Source organism: Odocoileus virginianus, chromosome 2, assembly GCF_023699985.2.
Source record: "Odocoileus virginianus isolate 20LAN1187 ecotype Illinois chromosome 2, Ovbor_1.2, whole genome shotgun sequence".
Lineage (NCBI taxonomy): Eukaryota > Metazoa > Chordata > Mammalia > Artiodactyla > Cervidae > Odocoileus > Odocoileus virginianus.
The window spans coordinates 57,452,694-57,478,233 of record NC_069675.1 but is presented as its reverse complement, the minus strand read 5'-3'; the positions used below and the strand labels follow the sequence as shown (position 1 = coordinate 57,478,233).

Here is a 25,540-nt window from a genome sequence, read left to right as displayed (position 1 = left end):
AGGCTTCAGCAATACATGAACCATGAACTTCCAGATGTTCAAGCTGGTTTGAGAAAAGGCAGAGGAACCAGAGTTCAAATTGCCAACATTTGCTGGATCATTGAGAAAGCAAGAGAATTCCAGAAAAACATCTATTTTTGCTTTATTGATGATGCCAAAGCCTTTGACTGTGTGGATCACAATAAACTAGAAAATTCTGAAGGAGATGGGAATACCAGACCACCTGACCTGCGTCTTGAGAAATGTGTGTGCAAGTCAGGAAGCAGCAATTAGAAGTGGACATGGAGCAATAGACGGGTTCCAAATAGGTAAAGGAGTACGTCAAGGCTATATATTGTCACCCTGCTTATTTAACTTATATGCAGAGTACATCATGAGAACTGCTGGGCTGGAGGAAGCACAAGCTGGAATCAAGATTGCCGGGAGAAATATCAATAACCTGGTATGCAGATGACACCACCCTTATGGCAGAAAGTGAAGAAGAACTAAAGAGCCTCTTGATGAAAGTGAGGAGAGTGAAAAAGTTGGCTTAAAACTCAACATTCAGAAAACTAAGATCATGGCATTTAGTCCCATCACTTCATGGCAAATAGATGGGGAAACAGTGGAAACGGTGGCTGACTTTATTTTTCTGGGCTCCAAAATCACTGCAGATGGTGACTGTAGCCTTGAATTTAAAAGACGCTTACTCCTTGGAAGGAAAGTTATGACCAACCCAGACAGTCTATTAAAAAGTAGAGACATTACTTTGTCAACAAAGGTCCGTCTAGTCAAGGCTATGGTTTTTCCAGTGGTCATGTATGGATGTGAGAGTTAGACTATAAAGAAACCAGAGCGCCGAAGAATTGATGCTTTTGAACTGTGGTGTTAGAGAAGACTCTTGAGAGTCCCTTGGAGTGCAAGGAGATCCAACCAGTCTATCCTAAAGGAGATCAGTCCTGGGTGTTCACTGGGAGGACAGATGCTGAAGCTGAAACTCCAATACTTTGGCCACCTGATGCAAAGAGTTGTCTCATGTGAAAAGTCCCTGATGCTGGGAGGGATTGGGGACAGGAGGAGAAGGGGACGACAGAGGATGAGATGGTTGGATGGTGTCACCGACTCATTGGACATGGGTTTGGGTGGACTCTGGGAGTTGGTGATGGACAGGGAAGCCTGGCGTGCTGTGGTTCATGGGGTTGCAAAGAGTCAGACACGACTGAGTGACTGAAGTGAACTGACCCTCCTTCTATAGTGTGACTCACTTCTAACAACTATAAAAAAGTAACTTCCAAAGAATAGAATAGAGGAAGGGGAAATAACTCTACAATAGAGAAACCTGGTAAATGCTGCTCCAATGTGTGATAAAGGTTAATACCAACAGTGATGCTGTGTGGACTGCATTCATCCCCTAATATGGCGTGACAAGAAAGTCACGTCATCTCTGATAAATTCTTTCCCCAAATTCACAACCTCAGTCTAACCATGAGAAAAACAACAAAGTCCAAAATGAGGGAAATTATACAGGATACCTGGTCAGTAGTCTTAAAGATTGTTTGGTCATGAAAAAGGGAAGATGAGAGATTGTCACAGATAAGAAGAAACTGGGGAGTTATAACAACTAAATGTCATTTAGTTTATTGAGCAATTCAGTGATACCCTGGACTGGATCCTTGAACACAAAGGAAACAAAATGGAAAAAAAAAAATAGTTAAAAACAAATAAAATCTGAAGTTTACTTACTAACAATATACCAACTTTAGTTTCTTATTTTTACAAAAGTACCATGGTAATGTAAAATATTGACAGGGAAAACTGGATGAGTATAAGGCAGTTCACTTTACTGTCTTTACAACTTCTGTATAAACCTAAAATTATTCAAAAATAAAGTTAAAGCAAAAAAAAACCCAAAACAAAACTATTTCAGAGGGTTGGTAAGAAAACTGAGTGAGTCAATGCATAAAATATGTTTAGAACAGTACATGGATCATGGTGAAGATACAATAAATAATACTTTAGTTTTTCTGATATTAAACACCTAGTAGATATATATTAGATGGATGAAAACTAAAATACATAATAACAAACCAACAAGAGCTAACTTCATTAATTCCAAACTTGTTATTGTTATACTGCTCTATCCCTCATTATTTTCTAGCAAAAGCAAACTGTTGACTTACACTTTTTTTTAAAGCAGAAGTAATGGTGTACATGTCAGAGACTAGATCATATAAGGCACTGTGGCTTCCTGCTTGCTTTTTCTCTCTTGGATCACCCACTATGGAAGAAACCAGGTGCTATGTTAGTTGGTGGCCATTAACCACAAAGGAGCTCAGGGCTCTTCTCACAGCTGATAGTGAGCCTGGAGGCAGACCCTCCAGCCCCAGTTAAGTCTCGGGATGGTGACACTCTGGCTGACACCTGGTACAACTTACAAGAGACCTTCAGCTAAAATCACTTATCTAAGCTGCTTCCAAATTCCCATCCCAACTCCTATGTGAGATAATAAATGTTTGTTGTTTTTTTAAGCTTCCCTGGTGGCTCAGAAGGTAAAGAATCTGCCTGCAATGCAGGAGACCTAGGTTCAACTCCTGAGTTGGGAAGATTCCCTAGAGAAGGGAATAGCAATCCACTCCAGTATTCTTGCCTGGAAAATTCCATGAACAGAGGAGACTGGCGGGCTTGTACATGGAGTGGCAAAGAGTCAGACATGACTGAGTGACCAATACACATACATAAAGGACATAAATATTAATGATAAATTGGAATCCTCCTGGGAATTCCCTGGCAGTGCAGTGGTTAGGATTCTGTACTTCTACTGCAGAGAGCACGGGTTCCATCCCTGGTCATTGATCTAAGATCTTGCATGCCAAGAGGATGACCCCCCACCTCCACCACAAAAAAGTTGTAGGCTTCTTGAAGGCACACACTAACAAGGCACTATAGTGGACATATACTGGTTTTGTTTGTCCAATATGCCTAATTCCTTTAGGAAAATATTCCTCACCTATTCCCCGTGGTATCAGCAGTCAATCTACACTTTACCCTTGCTGTTGTTAGTCACTCAGTCGTGTCTGGCTCTTGGCAATCCTATGGACTGCAGCACTCCAGGCTTCCCTATCCTTCACTATCTCCCAGAGTATGCTTAACTTCATGTCCATTGCATCAGTGATGCCATCCAACCATCTCATCCTCTGTCACCCTCTTCTCCTACTACTTTCATTCTTTCCACATCAGGATCTTTTGCAGTTAGTCAGTTCTTCACATCAGGTAGCCAAAGTATTGGAGCTTCAGCTTCAGCATCAATCCTTCCAATGAATATTTAGGGTTGATTTCCTTTAGGATTGACTGGTTTTGACCTCCTTGTAGTCCAAAGGACTCTCAAGGGTCTTCACCAGCACCACAATTTCAAAGCATCAATTCTTCAATGCTCAGTCTTCTTTTTGAAGCTGGAAAGCTCCATTTGTACATGACTACTGGAAAAACCATGGTCTTGACACTACCCTACTCCTGGCTAAAGAGTTGGGTGAATACTGCAAGTTTAAACTATCCTAATTCCTATATATAATGATTTCTCTGTGGACAGCCATGTGACTTAAGCAGAGAAAATAAGAATTTCAGCCTTTATTCAATATATATATGTTGGGAAGAGAGAAGTACCTCTTTCCATTGGTAATGTTAAGCTGAAAAGATAAGTTTGGACTTGAGAGCCATCCTTTTACCGCCAGAGGGAGTAAGCTTGTTTACAGAATGACATAAACAGAGTCAACAGCCACTTCTGGGCTTCTTAAGTACATAACCTGCTAACCTCCTTTTGTGCTTAATTAAGTTAGACACTAATAGTAAGTGTTCTGCTTTTTATTTTAAATCTAAGTTGTTAGATAGCCAATGGGAATTTGACTCAGGGAACTCAAACCGGGCCTCTGTAACAACCTACAGGGGTGGGATGGTGAGGGAGGTTCAAGAGGGAGGGGACATAGATATACCTACGGCTGATATCAATTACCCCAGATACACAGATGACACCACCCTTGTGGCAGAAAGCAATAAAGAACTAAAGAACCTCTTGATGAAAGTGAAAGAGGAGAGTGAAAAGCCTGGCTTAAAACTCAACATTCAAAAAATGAAGATCATGGCATCCGTCCTATCACTTCATGGCAAATAGATGGGGAAACAATGGAAACTGTAACAGACTTTATTTTGGGGGGCAGAAGGTGACTGCAGCCACAAAATTAAAAGATGCTTGTTCCTTGGAAGAAAAGCTATGACCAACCTAGACAGCATATTAAAAAGCAGAGACATTACTTTGCCAACAAAGTTCCATCTAGTCAAAGCTCTGATTTTTCCAGTAGTCATGTATGGATGTGAGAGTTGGACTATAAAGAAAGCTGAGCGCCAAAGAACTGATGTTTTTGAACTGTGGTGTTGGAGAAGACTCTTGAGAGTCCCTTGGACTGCAAGCTCTAGGAGTTGGTGATGGACAGGGAAGCCTGGCGTGCTGCAGTCCATGGGGTCGCAGAGTCGGATACAACTGAGTGAATGAAATGAACTCAACTGATGGCTAATTCACTTGATGTTTGGCAGAAACCAACACAATACTGTAAAGCAATTATCCTTCAATTAAAAATAAATTCAATTTTTAAAAAATCTAAGTTGTAAGAAATGTTAAAGAAAGGTTCAAATATCCTGAGAATTCAGATTATTGGATCTAGTTGAGATAACTAGGTAGGAAGTGAAAATGGGCATGGATAACATTCCAAGTAGCAACAGAAAAGGATATGCATGTATGGAAAATATTGTCCCACGTGGTTAGACTGCACAACAGGTGATAGAGCATGGAAAACAGGTGATACAGCATGGAAACCTTAAATTATATTCCTAGAGGGCTAAGCTGCTTTTCCTAGACTAAGGGCAAGTGTGAGGGGGTTATTTATCACAGGATAACTGGTCAAACACACTTTGTAATCAATCTTGTTTGGATGTCACCACTCAGTGAACTATGCACTCATTAGTTTTATCATCATAATTCAGTTCCTGCTTCTATATTGTAACCTCAGACAAATAACATTAAAATTCAGATATAGACATACTTCCACTATTATTGACTTCTTCTAATCTACTTAATAACCCTGGCAATGAAAATGATGTTGAACTTATTTGGCAGTTAATCTGAGCGCACTTTTAGTGACTACAACTTATTATTTAAGTGCCGCCTGTATCTTGGGTGATACTATTGAGCTCTCTTTAATTAATTACAGAAAGATGAGAAACATGATAAACCTGAAACTTAGTTTGTGAGTTCAAAAGTTCCACTTTATTTTTCCTCAATTGAGAAATACATTTTAAAAAATCCATCCAAAACTGTTACGAATGACCTTGTGGAAGTCAAAGTGTTAGTAGCTCAGTCACGTCCAATTCTTTGCAACCCCATGGACAGTAGCCAGCCAGGCTCTTTACATCACAAATAAAAATTAAATCAAAATGGATCAAAGACTTAAACATAAAGCTAAAACTATAAAACTCTTGGAAGAAAACAGGAAAAAAGTTTCATAACACTGGATTTGGTAATTATTTCTTGGACATGATATTAAAAGCATAGGAAACAAAAGTAAAAATAGATAAACTAGACTACATAGGAATTAAATTTTTTTGTACATACAAGGATATTATCTAGAGAGTGAAAAGACAAACCACAGAATGCCAAAGAATATTTGTAAATCTTATATCCAATAAGTGATTGATATCCATGACATACAAAGAACTCGTATAAGCCAACAGTAACAACAACCAGATTAAAAGTGGGCAAAGGATTTAAGTAAACATTTCTCCAAAGAAGATATACAAATTACCAATAAGTACATGAAAAGATGCTCAATATCACTAATTATTATAAAATGTGACTCAAAACCACAATGAAATACCACTTCAAATCCATTAGGATGGCAATTTAAAAAAAAAAAAAAAAAGGAAAGAAAAGCTGTTGATGAGGATATGCAGAAATTAGAACCCCTGCACATTGCTGGTAAGGATATAAAGTGGTTATAGCCACTGTGGAGAACAGTTTGGCAGTTCCCCAAAAATCTAAATGCAGAATTATCATATGTTCTCACAATTCTACTCCTAGGCATACACCCTTAGTAGGGACTCAAACAGATATTTGTACATCACATCCATAATAATATTACTCACAAAAAACCAAAAGTGAAAACAACTCAACTGATCATGAACACATTCATGGGTAAATAAAATGTGTGTGTGTGTGTGTACATATATACACACACAGTGGAGGCATACAGTGGAATATTATTCAGCCTCAGAAAGTAATGAAATTCTGACACAGTGCTATAACATGCATAAATTTTAACACATTATTCAAAGCAAAGTAAGCCAGACACAAGAGGGTAAGCATCTTATGAACTACACTTCCATGAGGTACCTTGTATAATAAGCAAATTCAAAGACATGGAAAGTAGACAGAGATTATCAGGGGCCAGAGAGGTGAGACTGGGGAGTTATTGTTTAATGAGTACAGAGTTCCTGTTTGGGATAATAAAGAAGTTCTAGAAATAGAGAGTAGTAATGTACTTAATACCACTTAAAAATGGTTAAATGGTAAATTTTACATCTTGTATATTTAACATACTTTTTTTTCTTTTAAAATTATTTTTTTCCATTTATTTTTATTAGTTGGAGGCTAACTACTTTACAATATTATAGTGGTTTCTGTCATACATTGACATGAATCAGCCATGGATTTACATGTATTCCCCATCCCGATCCCCCCTCCACCTCCCTCTCCACCCAATTCCTCTGGGTCTTCCCAGTGCACCAGGCCCGAGCACTGGTCTCATGCATCCAGCCTGGGCTGGTGATCTGTTTCACCCTAGATAATATACATGTTCGATGTTAACATAAATTTTTAAAAAGTGCTAAGAGTGGGCTTGGGTCAGATGTCTTCTACATTTATCTTGGCTGTAAAGCAGCAGCATACATGGAATGAAGCCCACCGGCCCTGAGCCAGTACATAAATACTAGACAAACACAAGCAGCTTCAACATTGCTGGGCAGGATACCCGGTCACCCTGAGTAGCACAAAACCTGCTTCCAAGTTCTCCAAAAGCTTGGTTTTCTGGCTTCCTCTCAAATACCCCATCTGTCCACAAGAATAGACCCAGGGAGACTGAATGGCAACAATCTGAAAGGAGTCCACGAGCTAGCTGCTGGCAGGCTATCAGAAGCCGAGGACTTCACAAAGCCCTGTTCTAAAACACGGTCAACAAGTTTGCAAAGACAAACACTGATCGCTCTCTCTCTCTTTAAATCTTTACACTGAAACATAATATACAGAAAGAAAAGGGCACATCATAAGAAATAATGATATTTTTTAAAGCTGATTAGGAAGAATTTAAGTTCAAAAATCTTAAATGCATCTCTTAATAAATTAGGGCTTTTTAAAAAATAATAAAATTACTTCAGCACAAAAACATTTTCTTAATTGCCAAATGTTAAATAATTTCTTTTGATTTACTTTTTTCCCAAATGGAAGGGCCAGTGATAACAGCTACCAAAAAACTCAAGTTGTATATTAGATGGCCAGCTTAGTAGTAGGGGCTTCCCTTGTAGCTCAGTTGGTAAAGAATCTACCTACAATGCAGGAGACCTGGGTTCAATTCCTGGGTCAGCAAGATCCCCTGGAGAAGGAAATAGCAACCCACTCCAGTATTCTTGCCTGGAGAATCCCATGGACAGAGGAGCCTGGTAGGCCTCAGTCCATGGGGACACAAGAGTCGGACATGACTTAGCGACTAAACCACCCCCACCAAACTTAGCAGTAAGACTGTTAAACAGAGACTAAGGTTAGCAATTTATACTAACATACTCATACAAAAAACAAGTTATTTCCAATTCCTCACTTTCTTTTATTTTCTCCATCTCTTCCAACACATCCCAAAGCAACTTATCTACATTAAAACATTTCTTCTTAAAAAAAAAAAAACAAACAAAACTTCTTCTATCTGCTCACTTCTCTCCACTCTGACTGCTAAAATTATCTCCATCTTCCTGGCTAACATTATCTTACCTGGACCACCACTATAGTGCCCGCTAAGTGTTCTCCTGACTATGCTTTTTTCCCTTTTGGCACTGTAATGATTTTTATTAGTTATCCCTGGGCTTGCCAAGTTTTGAAACATGTTACAACAAAATTTGAAAATGAAGGAGATCGTCCTAATTATGGGAAAGAGATAGAAATGTGGGATAAAGACTGTCAGAAGTCCAGGTAAACCCACGTAAACCCATTTTGAAACAGAGTACTAACTTTGACTACAAAATCTGAAAAGAAAGGAGATTGTCCTAATTATGGGAAAGAGGGAGAAATGTGGGATGAAGACTGTCAGAAGTCCAGGTAAACCCATGAAAACCCATTTTGAAACAGAGTACTAATTTTGACTCTGTTCATTCTAGATACCTAACCTTGCTAATAAAATGAAAGAGGAAGTTTTCAGGACTTTTATTTTTACTTTGAAATCCTATTTTACCTAACTACTATCACACAGATATTTGGAAGCAAAAGAGAATAACTTTTAATGTGCAAAAAAACCTATCCAACCTTGGTGATTTTTTTTCCTAACCTCTCAGAATCATGGCTTCACTCTTGACTCTATTATAATCCATCCTTCTCACATGAATTCAGGAATTCTATGAGGACATAAGTCACATTACATCAGCCCCTTGTTTTGAAGCCCTCCAATGGTTTCCTACCATACTTTGAATAAAAATTCAAATTTCCTACCAAGGCCAACTCCCTGACTTTGCTTTTCCTTCAGCACGTATTTTGTGCTCTCCAATCACCGTCCCTTCTTAGAGAAGTCTTCCCTCTCTCAAACAGAAGCAAAATCCTTTACTTTGAGGTGGGGTCTGGGGGTCCATATTTTTTTAAAGCTCCTTAAGTGAGTCTGATACACAGTGAAGCTGAAAATTACTGTAGTAAATGAGTCTTGCTTTTGTTTGAGACAATTTTTCTGCCAATTTATTTCCTGAACTTGTTACTACCTATGGTTTGAGAAACTGGAAAACCAACATGTAGGAAAAGTTTTTTTTTTTTTAGAAAAGGAAAGAAAAAAAAAGTGGTGGGGGGGAGGGAGGTGGAGAGAGAAAAAGGAAGGAAGGAAGAAAGTAAGAAGGAAAGAATGGGCAACCTGTACTAAACCAGTACCAAAGGTCACACCTATGTGCTAAACAAAAGGGTTATGCTCATAAACTCTAGAGAAGTCATACTATCTGTACCAACTTTTTCATTTTTCTTAGTTCACAACACTCTGAATCAGAGATGAAGTCAGAGAAATCAAACGCAAATGTTACCTCCTTAAAACTACCTTCCTCAACTTCCTGGGTAAAGAGAGCCATTTCCTCTTCTGAGCTTTGATAAGGCTCTTCAGTCTCCGATACACTTTCTTACACTACTTACTACTATTTTTTGTTTTCTGTCAGCTCTTTAAGATAAGAGTTGTCCATATTGTTCACTGATATATCCTCAACACCTACACAGTGCCTGATAGTAGATGCTTAGTAAAATAATGAGTTAAATGATTCATTTATTCATTCAACAACTATTTCCTGAACATCACATGCCAAGTAGCATCCTAGACTTTGAGAATATAGAAATGAATAAAACAGCAATAATCCTCATCCCTTTGCATGCTAATATGGAACACAGACAAGAATAGTAGATACAATAAAATATATAGCATGGTAGATAGTAATAAGTGCCAAGAAGAAAAAATAAAGCAGAAAAGACTAATTGATGATGATTAAATGTAGATCAGTGGTTGTCTAGGAACTGTGCTGGAGAGAGAGTGATGGACTGTACAGGGCAAGAAGGAGACTTTTAAGGGATGAATAACCTGTTCTGTCACTTGACTGCCATGGTGGTTTCACAAGTATATATATATACACCAGCCAAAATTAATCAAATTGGATACTTCCAATGGATATACTGTATTGTATGGAAATTATATCTCAATAAAGTTTTCAAAAAATAAAACAGAAAGTGAAGACTAAACTTTAGAGAGGTGGTCAGTGAAAGTGCTATTGAGAAGGTAAATTTTTTTTTTAATGACCTTAGAAAAATAAATAAATGAAATAAAATTAAAAAGATCTCAGGAAAGTGAAAAGACTAACTCTAGGATACTTGAATGAAGAGCAATTAAGAGAGAGAGATCAGCAAATGTGCAGACTCTAAAGAGGGAGCATGCTTAGCATGATCCATGAATCAGCAAGGAGGTCACTGGGTCTAGCTACAGTAGACTGAGGAAGGGAGAGAGCTATTAATCTGATTGTGTAAAGCCAGCAAGATCTGATGATGGACTAGATGTAGGCATGAGAAGAAGAGGATAGGAACTAGAAGAATGGAGGTAACACTGACTGAGATGATAAAAAATGGAGGAACAAATAAGGAAGGCAACAGAGGAACTTAGTCTGAGGCATATTCAATTTTTTTATAACCTTTCCATATTTAAATAGAGTTCTCAAGTATGTCCTAAGTATGTAAATGGAATTTAAGGGAGAAATTCAGTTTGGAAATACAAATTTGGGAGTTGTTAGGGTATAAGTGGTATTTAAATCCGTTAAACAAATAAGACCACCTAGGAAGTGTGTTGCAGATAGGGAAGAAAACAAGACCAAAACTTAAGCTCAAGGACACTTCAACATTGAGACGCTGGGGAAATAAGAAAGAACCAGCCAGAAAAATATGAAAAGGAAAAAAAAAAAAAAAGAACAGACTAGCAATTAGAAGGAAAACTAGGCAAATATGGTGTCTTAGAAGACAAGTGTTTCAAAGAATAGAGAATTCAAGTATGTCAAATGTTGTTCTTAAGTTTCAAAGGTTATCACTTAAGACCAAAATAAATGCAAAAATATTACATAAATTTAGAACAAAGGCTTGATTAAGAAAATCAAGTATATTAATAGTAGAGCAGTCTAATCTTTAACACATCAAAATATTAAATGCCACTTATTACTACGTAATTCTTACATTAAAATATCCCAAAATGCCTACTTTTTAACTGGTAAATTATCGACTACTGAAAAATTCTGGTTTTAATTGTTTCAAAACTAGATGACCACTTAAATTCCCCACCCCGGCTATTACCTATTCTCTATTCATTCTAATTGGAAATGCTAACAAAAGTTTTCTAGCATCTTTTTTCTTTTGTAAAACACTTCCTTCTGTACAAGGTATTTTTGCAAATAGCTAATTCAGAGCTAGCCAGAATTTAAATATTAAGTTTTGGGTCTCCATGTTTGTTTAACAAAAATGAACACAATAAAAATCATAAGGGCTTTCAACGAGGACCAAATTTTTTACTCTTATTTATTTTCTGTGTTTTATAGACCTTGGGCACTGTCCTCCTACAAATTATATCTTGGAACTAAGTTCAGGACTACAAGTTTAGAAAACAAATTATTATGAAATATATCTTAGAGTTACAAAAAGGGTTGACCTATTTAGAACTAAATAAACCCAATATTTGAAACCTTATATAAAATATAAAATGGAAAAATTCCTTTATTAAAAAAAGTATTCTAAACTTATTTAAAGCATCCTCAAGCTGTTCATCAATCCGTACTGACAAAGGGTGGTTTGTCAGATTAGTTTGACTAATTTCTCTGTAGGCTTTCCTTTATTACATTGTTAAAAGTGAAAATCCAACTTTAAAAATAAGAATTATCAGAAATAGGCCAAGCATTACAACTTGTATAACTAATAAGATTATCTAAGCTCCCCTCCACAGCTATTGCAACGTGATCTCAAAATGGTGACTGAGTGTTAATTCTGTATATCCCATCCTTACAAATTTCCCCACATACTGATACATATACAAGTAAGTGTATATATACGTATGTAAAAGAGAAAGGCATGAGAAAGAGAGAATGTGTTTTAAACTTTGCTGCTTCTCCTATGACACAAAGCAAGGAGTTGTGGTGGCAGTGCTCAGGCTTAAGAGGCAACAATAGTATGTAAGAGCACTCAGCATAAAACTGATTATTACTCAGGTTTTAGCAGGTTCTTGCTCCTTACCAGATAAAATTATACAAGGAGATCAGTGTACATTGTTTTAGAAGGAATTGTGCAAATTAAAAATAAGTGATTACTTTCTTTTGAGATTAGATGTTTACCTATGTTTCAGACAAAATGCTGGCCTTTTAATCCAGAGCCAAATCTGTCTTGATCCAAAAAATAAGAGCATGTTTATCATTGTATGGGCTTCCTGATGGCTCGGACGGTAAAGAATCCGTGTGCAGTGCAGGAGACCCAGGTTTGATTCCTGAGTTGGGAAGATCTCTTGGAGAAGGGAATGGCTACCCAATCCAGTATTCTTGTCTGGAGAATTCCATGGACAGAGGAGCCAGGGGGTTACAGTCCCTGGGGTCTGACATGACTGAGCAACTTTCACTCATATTCACTCACCATTGTATATAATCTCTTGATATCCCATTTCTTATCTAACTACTTGAAAATGACAGAACTGCACATCTGATGAGATGGGCAGGAAAAAAAAAAAAAACAGATCAGTAAAGGTAGACTCTACTTCTTCCCTATGTTGGCTGAAAACACAACTCAAAACTAGAGTGCTTGATACACTAAAACTTCCTCTAGAAAAGGCAACAACATTAGCCATTTTTTAAAAATAACAATAAAGAAACAGAGCTTTATACTTCAGGATCTCTACAGGCAGGGAATCTCTAAATACTTGAGAAAAAACAGTTTAGCAGAAGAAAGAAGAAATAATTTACTACTAAATGGTTTAGCATGGAAGTTGCAGCAAAATGTTTCCTCACAAAATGTCTTACTGGTCTTGAAAAACAAGAAGTTACAAAAGAAATATTAACATGTCTTTATAAAAAGTCAAAATTGAGGCTTTAAAGAGAGAAATAACTATATATGAGACTCTACTAAGCATATAAATGATCCCCCCACTCCCAAAAATGTTACTGTTTAAAAAAAGAAAAACATTCTATGAGAAATTCTATTTCAGTTCCAGGAAAGACAAACATAGCAGTGGTACTGACGAAGTAAGCAAAATAATGAAACTTTCCTAAATATACATGCCAGTCCTCATTTATGATAAAATATGAAAGGATATCAATTATACAAGTAAAGCACTGATGTTCTTCCCTTTGGACATGAAATGTTTACCTCAAAGTTTTCTGTGTACTTTTACGACTCAACTCATGTTTTATTCCTGCAAAAATTTTATTTCTGTTGAAGAAAAACATTTACTACAAGAAAGGTAATTAGGTCACTAGTGCACAGTCATTTTCTCTAGCTTTGCATACGTCCATAAATATTTACTTCCTTAGTAACCTCTCTATTACTTTGGCTTCCTCATACTCCAAAGGTATTCTATATTGTGGTTAATAAGAAGAAAAAAAAAAGAGGTAAAACAAGCACTTTGGTTGCCAGTTGTCAAATGTACTTTTTGGACCAAAGAAAGAAGTAATGCAAACAAACTGGGTAGAAGAGAGAAACTTAAGCAAGGAGGGGGAATAAAAAACCAAAAACCTACCACCACCACATCTAGTACTTGAATAAACAGTCCTCAGTCAGTTCAGTCATTCAGTCATGTCCAACTCTTTGCAACTGGAGCAGACCAGGATTCCTTGTCCATCACCAACTCCCAGAGCTTGCTCAAACTCATGTCCATCGAGTCGGTGATGTCATCCAACTATTTCATTCTCTGTTGTCCCCTTCTTCTTCTGCCTTCTGTCTTTCCCAGAATCAGGGTCTTTTCCATTGAGTCGTTTTTCACATCAGGTGGCCAAAGTATTGGAGCTTCAGCTTCAACATCAGTCCTTTCACTGAATATTCAGGACTAATTTCCTTTAGGATGGACTGGTTGGATCTCCTTGCAGTCAAAGGGACTCTCAAGAGTCTTCTCCAACACCACAGTTCAGAAGACTCAGTTCTTTGACACTCAGCTTTCTCTATGATCCAAATCTTCACATCCACACATGACTACTGGAAAAACCATAGCTTTGACTAGACGGACTTTATTGTTGGCAAAGTAATGTCTCTGCTTTTTAATATGCTATCTACATTTGTCATAGCTTTTCTTCCAAGGAGCAAGCGTCTTTTAATTTCATGGCTGAAGTCACCATCTGCAGTGATTTTGGAGCCCAAGAAAATAAAGTCTCTCACTATTTCCATGGTTTCCCCAGCCATTTGCCATGAAGTGATGGGACCAGAGGCCATGATCTTAGTTTTCTGAATGTTGAGCTTTAAGCCAGCTTTTTCACTCTTGTCTTTTACCCTCATCAAGAGGCTCTTTTGCTCCTCTTCACTTTCTGCCATAAGGGTGGTGTCATCTGCATATCTGAGGTTATTGATATTTCTCCTGGCAATCTTGATTCCAGCTTGTGCTCCATCCAGCCTAGCATTTCTCATGATGTACTCTGCATATAAGTTAAATAAGCAGGATGACAGTATACAGCCTTGACGTATTCCTTTTCCTATCTGGAAGCAGTCTGTTGCTGCATGTCCAGTTCAAACTGTTGCTTCCTGACCTGCATATTAAATCAGAGTATTTTGCTACCTTAACACAGTGGTTCTCAACCCTGGATGAATACGGAAATCCCAGTTTTAGTTGACTTTTTTTTTTGTTTGTATGTTGGCCACACTACGGGGCATGCAGGATTTTAGTTTTCCGACCAAGCATCAAACCTATAACCTCTGCAGTGGAGTCATAACCACTGGATGGCCTGGAAAGTCCCTGACCTTTTTTTGAAATCAACAATTTTAAAGAACACTGATGCCCAGGTCCCATCCCCACAGATTCTTTTTTTTTTTTAATTTTTAAAAAATTTATTATATTTTTGGCTGTGCTGGGTCTTCATTGCTGTGCAGACTTTTCTCTAGTTGAGACTAGCGAGGCTACTATCTAGTTGCAGTATATGGGCTTCTCAAAGTAGTGGCTTCTCTTGTTTTGGAGCATGGGTTCTAGGCATGCAGGCTTCAGCAGCTATGGCATGTGGCCTCAGCAGTTGAGGCTCCTGGGCTCTAGAGCACAGGCTCAGTAGTTGTGGCCCACGGGCTTAGGTGATCCATGGCATGTGTGATCTTCCTAGATCAGGGATCACTTTATTACTGAGCCACCAGTGAAGCCTTCCACAGATTCTTATCTAATTAGTGTGAAGTATGTCCAGAGCACGAGAACTGTTAAAAGATCCAAAACTCATTCTTACATGCAGTGTTGACCAAGAACCACTGATTTAAAATGACACAAAATGAACACAGTGATTTAGTTGATAAAGATATATGAACAGACACACACACACTAGAGTTCAAAAAACTTGATCGTTCTTCTTAGAAGCAACCTCTTAATATCTTAGCATCATTAATTCTCTAACAAACTCATCCAATGACAGTACTGTGAAAATAACTTTGCCTTTGTTGCCTATGTATGTTCTAAAAATTAGTAACTTGACTTAGTAAAGTATGTCATAAATAACATTCATCTAGAAGCTGACAGAAGTACTAACCAAAGGTCCAGGTCTCACAAAAACATTTCTGGTAGGATCTGGGTTGTATATTTTACCGCCAGTCTAGATTCTATTACAGTTTACTTTTTCTTTACACCTTTTCTTTATTTAAGAATATATTTGCAGTCAAAGAATCTTTGTGGGTTTAAGTACATTTCCAATCATTTGCATAGTGATCATTTTCTTTACAACTTTGAAATATAAATAATGTACAATAAACTGCACATCTAAAGTATGCAATTTCATAAGTTCGGTATAAATATATATCCATAAAACTGTTGCCACAGTGAACGTAAACATTTCTATCACACTTAAAAATTTTCATGCACCCCTCTGTAATCTAACTTAATCCTCTCTCTACTCTTACGCCTAGGCAGCTGCTTCCCGTCACTATAGGTTACTTTGCATTTTCTAGGATTTTTATGAGAAGAATCATACATTATGCTAAAAAAAACTTTTCATCTGGCTTATTTCACTCAGCAAATGATTTTGAGATTCAACCGTTTTGTGGTGTATATCAAAAGTTCTTTCCCTCTTATTGCTCAGTAATATTCCTATCAATGCTCTTGATTACCACATTGTATACCTAACATATTTTCTTGGCACATACTATTGTGAGAAGCTAAAAAAAGCTCCTCGATGTACGCATCAACGATTTTTGGAAAAACTAGGTCTGGTGCACCCCATTTTAGTTCTCACTTTACCATTTAGCAGGTGGGTCTGAAGCAAGTCACTTATCTGCCTCATATACCTTCTCTAGAAAATGGGCTTATATGTCACCTCACATATGTAATTTACCTTAGACAAGGCCTTAAAGACTCTCTGACTTCTAGGACCTATTGATTCTACTGAAATAGGTAAACCTTCTAGAAAAACAGCAATGCTCATTTGTTTACATACTGCCTGTGGCTGCTTCTGAGCTGCAGCAAGAAACTACACACTTGCAAGAGAAACTATAACTTTCAACCCTAAAATATCTGTACTCTTAAAAAAAGGCTTACCAACTTATTCTAAGTAATCATGAAATGTTCCTGAAGCTAGCTAAAAAACATCTGTAGTGATGTTTAGAATTATTGATTGACAAAAAACCACTTCACTATTTTTAGAAAAGTTTTTTTTATTACTTTAGATAACAAAATGAAAGGAAAATCATAGGAACTCAAAAATAGATTTTTTAAATCCCTGTGTCAATACCCAATAAGTTTAGATGGCATATAAAATCAAAAGGTACATTATAAACCCTAGTTCAAGAAACACTAGGAAAACATCAAGTTAAAGGAATACTATAATAGTTTTCTTCCCAGGTGGCACTTAATGGTAAAGAACCTGCCTGCCAATCAGAAGAGGTTAAGAGATGCAGGTTTGATCCCAGGATTGGGAAGATCCCCTGGAGGAGGGCATGGCTACCCACTCCAGTATTCTTGCCTGTAGAATCCCATGGACAGAGGAGCCTGGTGGGCTACCAGGGTGGCAAAGAATCGGACACAACTGAAGTGACTTATTAGCACAGCATATGGTTTTCTAGGAAAGTCAAAGCAGATTCGTATGTTTCCATCTTCTTGCCCAAAGAACAAATACTTGAAGACAAAATGAAATAATCACTACTGCCAGAATAAAAAATGAATAGTCTATACAAATGGCTGGTGAAACTTAAATATCCAAGAATACTTTCTGCACCTTTTTAAATGTCTGATTTTTGGTCTAGGAATAATTGGAGTGGTTAAGAAAATGGACTTTAGGATCAGAGAAACCAAAGTCATAAAGGCTTAGAAAATAACGGAATAAAAGGAACTCAAAATAAATTTTGCAAAAGTACAATTTTTAAAAAGGGATTATCTTTTAAATTAAAATTAAAAAGTCATGAGGGAACTACAAATACTGAACAATCCTAAGAAACTCAATAAGGGAATATGTGAGGAAAACTGCCAGCTTAAAAAATGTTCTCCTTATTAGAAGAAAAGAAATAAATTTCTATTATAGCATGTAACAGAACCACTTATTTGATTATTTATCTGGAAATAAATCTAATTAGCTAATTCAGTGGTCTGGGTTTCCTCTTCTTAATTACAAGTTGCTGCTTTTTTTTCCCCCCAAAAGACATATACCAGGTCATTAAGTCTGATCTGGCAGTCACCTGACTGCCAGTTCAAACTGACTTCAAGAAAAACCATGTGGATGTCTGCCATGATGACACTGGAAAATGAAAGGACGCAGTGAGTAAGTGAGTGAGTGAGTGAGTGAGCGAGCGAGTGAGTGAGTGAGTGAGTGAGCGAGCGAGTGAGTGAGTGAGTGAGTCAGTGAGCGAGAGCCGCTCAGTCGTTTTCCACTCTGCAATTCCATGGACTGGAGCCCACCAGGCTCCTCTGTCCCTGGGATTCTCCAGGCAAGAATACTGGAGTGGGTTGCTATTTCCTTCTCCATCACAAGGAAAGCAGTACTGTTTTGTAAATAATCAGTATCAATTAAAAATTATTTGTAGGCTCAGGGACAGAAATAGTACATACTCAGGGTCTTTAGGACAATATTGTAATTAAAAGACATGGCCTCTTGTATCTGAATGCCTATAAAGATGAATTTTGTGAGTCAGTTTTGTTCTGTGTTGTTTAATCTTAATTTCTGGTCTTTATTTAGCATCTTTATCATTGCTTTGGAGATTCTGAATGCTGAGATCTAACCAAAAGGGAGCAGTGGCCAACTTCTGTGCAGTCACCTTATTGATCCATTTTGTTCCTCTGAGATAGCTACACTAGAGGCTGGTGGCTTTCAGACTCAATCCACAATTGAGAATATCTATATTTTCAGATGATTTCTATCTCTGAAAAAGGATTCTAAAAAGCAGAATCTTTTCCTATTATTATCTCTGCAAACAAAGACCATTAAATAAATTGTTCTGAATGTATGGCTAACATGTAACAGAAAATACAGTTTACAAAGGGAAATTGACCGAAGCTTGAACTCACCTGCCCACTTTTCCCTATTTCCAGCTCCATGATGGCAACGGGAGTATGTATTTGAGGTGAATGTCTTGACTGCGATTTGCCATCAACTCTCCAGCTCAAGCCCCGAAGCCCACTGTCCCAGCGGCTCTGGTTCATAAGGCTCTCTCGGATTTTTGTCTTATGGCTCTTCCAGAACCTGGAAATGACAGCAGCTTGCTCAGGTGTGATCCCTCCTTGCTTTTTGGTTTGAGCAGTCAAGAATGCCTCCAGCTGGTTGAAATCCATGTCTGCAGACGCAATAGACTAAAGACAGAAAAAGGAATAAATTTGAATTTGGTAGATAACTAGAAAAAGATAGTTTCTTAACTACAGATCACACTTTTAAATGATTCTTAATCACTGAATAAGCTTTCAAAAAAGATCATCAAGGCCTTCCCTGGTGGTCCAGTGGTTGAGAGTCCACCTGCTAAAGCAGGGAACACAGATTCAATCCCTGATTTGGAAGGATCCCACATGCAATGGAGCAACTAAGCCTGCTGCAGCACAACAAATGAGACAGCACTCCAGAGTCTGCAAGCCATAACTACTGGAACCATGCCCCACAACTACTGAAGCCCATAGGCCCTAGAGCCCGTGCTCCACAAGAAGAGAAGCCATCATGATGAGAAGTCCATGCACCTCAACTAGAGAGTAGTCCAAGCTTGATGCAACTAGACAAAGCCCATGCCCAGCAATGAAGACCTAGCACAGCCAAAGAAATAAATCGTTTAAAAATGGGTCATCAAAAGACAGTAATGAGAATAAGCTCTTCATAAGTACAAAAATAATCACTTTGAAAATACTGAATATCAGAAATGTTACTGTTAAAAGTGTCACATTGGGAATTCCCTGGTGATCCAGTAGACAGGACTCCATGCTCTCTATGCTGAGAACCCAAGTTCAATCCCTGGTCAGAGAACAAAGTTCTCAGAAGCCATAACGCATGGCCAAAAGAAAAAAAAAATCCACGTCACTCAAATTCTCTATTAATAACTATAATCTATAAATATCCACTTCCATGATGAGAAAATAATAATAAAAATATAAAAATAAAATAATAAAATGAGAGTAAAATGAATTAGTGCTCTGATGAAATCTTACATAATTTCACAGTGCCTTATAGCCAGACTTGATTTGATATACTATAAATGTGTGATGCCTTGTCCATAAGAAGTACTAAATAAATTTTGTTAAATTAATGTATTATTTTAGAAGCCTATCTTCAACCAAATAATTCATATTCAATAATACTACTCTAAAACTATATACTACATTATGCTTTTCCATAAATTTTCAAACCTTAACTGCCACTGCTGTTCTGAGAGGAATAAGCAGCTAAACTGAAGTTGGGAATCATCAAAGGGCTCAGGCAATGGAGCCTTGGATAGGACAGTGATATTTAATACTTCATCTCAGAACAAGCTTTCCCCTGCCTGACCAAGAGTTCCAAACCAAAATACAATACCTCCTTTCTTTGGGCACAAAGACTGACCCAAATTAATCTCCCAATTTAGAGTAGGAGGAGAAATGGCCTTGCCTCTTGAGTGTGATGGTACCAGAATATGAGGCTAGATGGTTGCAAACAGTCATCTTTGATTTTCTGGCAAAATATCTGATTGCAAAAAAAGATGAAAATGGATTATAATGGAGTGATATTCCTGTTCTGTAACCCCCAAGGCCCTGGTTCCTGCAGACCGCTCTTCAACTTCATGTTATCTCAGCATCTTTTCCACCTGTAGACACCAAAAAATCCCATTTACTATTCAAAATAGTTTAAGCTGTATTGCTATCATTTGGAAACAAGAGTTCTACCTAAACTTAAGCATTAGACATGAGAACAGAGGAATGTAAAGGTAGGGAGTGTACACATAGAATATAGGTAAAGTGGGTGGAACAGAGGCTGAAAGACAAACATGTCGTCTTTCATTCCTCTATGAATATAAAAATTGTACAATAAATGTTAGAACATACATTAAAGGCATTTCTCATTACAATTCTACATACATTTACTGAATGCCTATTTATCAGATACAAGGATCCAAATTTTCTGGCTATGTGACTCAACAGAAACATTAACTTATATACTATAATTAAATAAAATTATTTCCATGGCACTTTGCTTCACAATACCACAGCACAACACAGGTGATGTGTATCATTCTTTTCCTCAAAGTATATCAAGAAATCTACTCTGATTTAACTTCACTTCTAACGGAAGCTATTTTGATTGGATTCCAATCAATAATACCTTGAACTGGAATTGATTTACCTAAAAAAATGTGTTACCATCTCTATAACAATTTTTTTTAAAGCCCAAACAGTGTCTCCTGCAGGATGTAGTTTGCCAACCCCTGCTCAAGTTCACTTCAGTTCAGTCCAGTCGCTCAGTCATGTCCAACTCTTTGCGACCCCAAGAACCACAGCACGCCAGGCCTCCCTGTCCATCACCAACTCCCAGAGTCCACCCAAACCCATATCCAATGAGTCGGTGACGCCATCCAACCATCTCATCCTCTGTCATCCCCTTCTCCTCCTGCCCTCAATCTTCCCCAGCATCAGGGTCTTTTCAAATGAGTCAGCTCTTCACATCAGGTGGCCAAAATACTGGAGTTTCAGCTTCAACCTCAGTCCTTCCAATGAACACCCAGGACTGATCTCCTTTAGGATGGACTGGTTGGATCTCCTTGTAGTCCAAAGAACTCTCAAGAGTCTTCTCCAACACCACAGTTCAAAAGCATATATTCTTCAGTGCTCAGTTTTCTTTATAGTCCAATTCTCACATCCATACATGACCACTGGAAAAACCATAGCCTTGACCAGATGGACCTTTGTTGACAAAGTAATGTCTCTGCTTTTTAATATGCTGTCTAGGTTGGTCAACTTTCCTCCAACGAGTAAGCGTCTTTTAATTTCATTGCTGCATTCACCATCTGCAGTGATTTTGGAGCCCCCCAAAATAAAGTCAGCCACTGTTTCTACTGTATCAACATCTATCTGCCAAGAAGTGATAGGACCGGATGTCATGATCTTAGTTTTCTGAATGTTGAGCTTTAAGCCAACTTCTTCACTCTTTTCTTTCACTTTTATCAAGAGGCTCTTTAGTTCTTCTTCACTTTCTGCCATAAGGGTGGTATCATCCCCATATCTGAGGTTATTGATACCTCTAGTGGCAATCTTGATTCCAGCTTGTGCTTCTTCAAGCCCAGCATTTCTCATGATGTACTTACTCTGCATATAAGTTAAATAAGCAGGGTGACAATATATAGCCTTGACAAACTCCTTTTCCTATTTGGAACATGTCTGTTGTTCCATGTCCAGTTCTAACCGCTGCTTCCTGACCTGCATAAAGGTTTCTCAAAAGGCAGGTCAGGTGGTCTGGTATGCCCATCTCCTTCAGAATTTTTCACAGTTTATTGTGATCCACACAGTCGAAGGCTTTGGCATAGTCAATAAAGCAGAAATAGATGTTTTTCTGGAACTCTCTTGCTTTTTCAATGATACAGCAGATGTTGGCAATTTGATCTCTGGTTCCTCTGCCTTTTCTAAAACCAGCTTGAACATCTGGAAGTTCACGGTTTATGTATTGCTGAAGCCTGGCTTGGAGAATTTTAAGCATCACTTTACTAGCATGTGAGATGAGTGGAATTGTGCGGTAGTTTGAGCATTCTTTGGCATTGCCTTTCTTTGGGATTGGAACGAAAACTGACATAACATGCTACAAAAAAAACTGACACATGTCCCACATGACTTGGCAGTGTCCCATCTCAGGTCATGTGGAAAGAAAACCTGTTTATAATTACTTGGACCTAGAAATTAGTCTTTTACTTTTTACAAAAAAAAAAAAAAAGTATTTTTTGCACAGTTTTAATGAGTTCTGAATTTTCCAGGAATGCAACTAACATAGCTTGTACTTTGGTTTGGTCAGAACTTTATAAACAGGCTGTTGAGCATTTTACGATATCTCATTATCAGAGGCAATACCATTTGTATTTTTATATCTAAACCACCAAACCAAAATATCTATATCTGTCTGCACTTATTGCTGCACATTCACAATGATGCTATATATACCTGCAAGTATTTAATTCATTATATGTTCTAATTCAGTAATGCTTCAACATTTACATTTGGTTTTTTGTTTTTTTTTTTAATTTTTTGACTGCACCACATGGCATGCAGGATCTTAGTTCCTGATCAAGGATTCAACCTGCTTCCCCTGCAGTGGAAGCTCAAAGTCTTAGTGGAAGCAAAAGTTCCTCAACATTCACATTTTTATTATTATTTTTTTCACATTTTTAAATATATATTTTAAATTACTTTACTTTTGTACTTTCCTCATAACTTTACATTATACTCATGTCACCATATTGATTAGAAATTATGCATATTAACTTTATTATATGTGAATTATAATTACATATGTATTTCATTTAAGGTTAAAAAGAACACTACAGTCAGGTCACTCATGATGGCTGCTCTTTTGTTCTCTGTACATCCCCTGCCGAACAGCACCTGCTTTACTCACATGACTGACCTTACAAACTTGTCCCAGGCTCTAGCTAGTGGCTCTTTTTATCAAAAGGGTGATGAGGAGTGTGGGCCTCTGATTTCCCTGGCTACTAATGAGCCAATCTGACGTAATTCCCCCTATAACTGGCAATCTCCTCTTACATATGGACACGAATTAGTGACTACACTATCCCTTCCACCAAGGAGTGAAACCTGCCGCCATTTCTGGTCTTCCATCTGCTGCACATGGTGGGGTGTTGCTCCAGGACCTTGCTTCAGATGTGTAAGCTCCCTCATCCATTAAACCAAGAAGCAAGAGTTAGAACTAGATACAGAACAACGTAGACTGCTTCAAAATAGGCAAAGGAGTACATCAAGGCTGTATAATGTCACCCTGCTTATTTAACTCATATGCAGAGCATGTAATTAGAAATGTTGGGCTGGATGAAGCTCAAGCTGAAATCAAGATTGCCTGGAGAAATATCAATAACCCCAGATATGCAGATGACACCGTCCTAATGGCGGTGAAAGAGGAGAGTGAAAAAGTTGGCTAAAAAAAGCAACCTAAACTAGTAATAAAGAAAATATAAACTAATGTATGGATGTGAGAATTGGACCATGAAGAAAGCTGAGCACCAAAGAATTAATGCTTTTGTACTGTCATGTTAGAGAAGACTCTTGAGAGTCCCTTGGACTGCAAGGAGATCAAACCAGTCAATCTGAAAGGAAATCAATCCTGAATATTCATTGGAAGGACTGACGCTGAAGCTGAAGCTTCAATACTTTGGCCACCTGATGTGAAGAATGGACTCAATGGTAAAGACCCTGATGCTGGGAAAGACTGAAGGCAGGAGGAAAATGGGACGACAGAGGATGAGATGGTTGGAAGGCATTACTGACTCAATGGACATGAGTTTGAGCAAGTTTCAGGAGCTGGTGATGGACAGGGAAGTCTGGCATGCTGCAGTCCATGGGGTCACAAAGAGTCAGATACAACTGAGTGACTGAAAGGAACTGAACTGAAACTAATAGCACTTCCCATCCATTAACCTGGCAAAAAGCAAACTACTCCACAATACTAAACGTTGTTTTTTCACTTTATGGGCAACTTTCATATACTGTTGTGGGAATAGAACATTTTCAAAGAGCAATTTTGTATTCAGTTCAGTTCAGTCGCTCAGTCCTGTCCGACTCTTTGCAACCCCATGGACTGCAGCACGCTAGGCCTCCCTGTCCATCACCAACTCCCACAGTTTACTCAAACTCATGTCCATAGAGTCAGGGATGCCTTCCAACCATCTTATTATCCTCTACTGTCCCATTCTCCTCCCACCTTCAATCTTTCCCAGCATCAGGATCTTTTCCAATGAGGCGGTTCTTTGCATCAGGTGGCCAAAGTATTGGAGTTTCAGCTTCAACACCAGTCCTTCCAAAGAATATTCAGGACTGATTTCCTTTAGGATTGACTAGTTGGAGCTCCTTGCAGTCCAAGGGATTCTCAAGAGTTTTCTCCAACACCACAGTTCAAAAGCATCAATTCCTCGGCGCTCAGCTTTCTTTATAGTCCAACTCTCACATCCATACATGAGTACTGGAAAAACCATAGCATTGACCAGACGGACCTTTGTTGGTAAAGTCATGTCTCTGCTTTTTCATATGCTGTCTAGGTTGGTCATAGCTTTTCTTCCAAGGAACAAGTGTCTTTTAATTTCATGGCTGCAGTCACCATCTGCAGTGATTTTGGAGCCTCCCAAAATAAAGTCTGTCACTGTTCCCATTGTTTCTCCATCTATTTGCCATGAAGTGATGGGACTCGATGCCATGATCTTAATTTTCTGTATGTTGAGTTTTAAGCCAACTTTTTCACTCTCCTCTTTCACTTTCATCAAGAGACTTTAGTTCTTCTTCACCTTCTGTCATAAGGGTGGTGTCACCTGTGTATCTGAGGTTATTGATATTTTTTCCAGCAATCTTGATTCCAGCTTATGCTTCATCTATCCCAGCACTTCACATGATGTACTCTGCATATAAGTTAAATAAGCAGGGTGACAATATACAGCCTTGACAAACTCCTTTCCTATTTGGAACCAGTCTGTTGTTCCAAGTCCAGTTATCACTGTTGCTTCTTGACCTGCATACAGATTTCTCAGGAAGCAGGTCATGTGGTCTGGTAGTCCCATCTCTTTCAGAATTTTCCACAGTTTATTGTGATCCACACAGTCAAAGGCTTTGGCATCATCAATAAAGCAGAAATAGATGTTTTTCTGGAATTCTCTTGCTTTTTTGATGATCCAGCGGATGCAGGCAATTTGATCTCTGGTTCCTCTGCTGTTTCTAAATCCAGCTTGAACATCTGGAAGTTCATGGTTCAGGTACTGTTGAAACCTAGCCTGGAGAATTTTGAGCATTACTTTGCTAGCGTGTGAGATGAGTGCAATGGTACAGTAGTTTGAACACTCTTTGGCATTGCCCTTCTTTGGGATTGGAATGAAAACTGACCTTTTCCAGTCTCGTGGCCACTGTAGTTTGTA

The 25,540-nt window shown here is 38.1% G+C and overlaps 1 protein-coding gene across 9 annotated transcripts in view; it reads right to left on the bottom strand.

Annotated features, from left to right (window-relative positions):
* COMMD1 (copper metabolism domain containing 1) overlaps positions 1–25,540 on the bottom strand; it is a 190,287-nt gene that overhangs the window by 84,973 nt on the left and 79,774 nt on the right. For 8 of the 9 annotated variants that reach the window (XM_070479991.1, XM_070480006.1, XM_070479994.1 and 5 more), the window contains one exon: positions 18,483–18,764. In XM_070479991.1, coding sequence (XP_070336092.1) covers positions 18,483–18,764 — 282 coding nt within the window. Of the gene's footprint in view, positions 1–18,482; positions 18,765–20,037; positions 20,113–25,540 lie in introns of all 9 variants that reach the window. The other variant, XM_020891624.2, reaches the window with a different exon arrangement.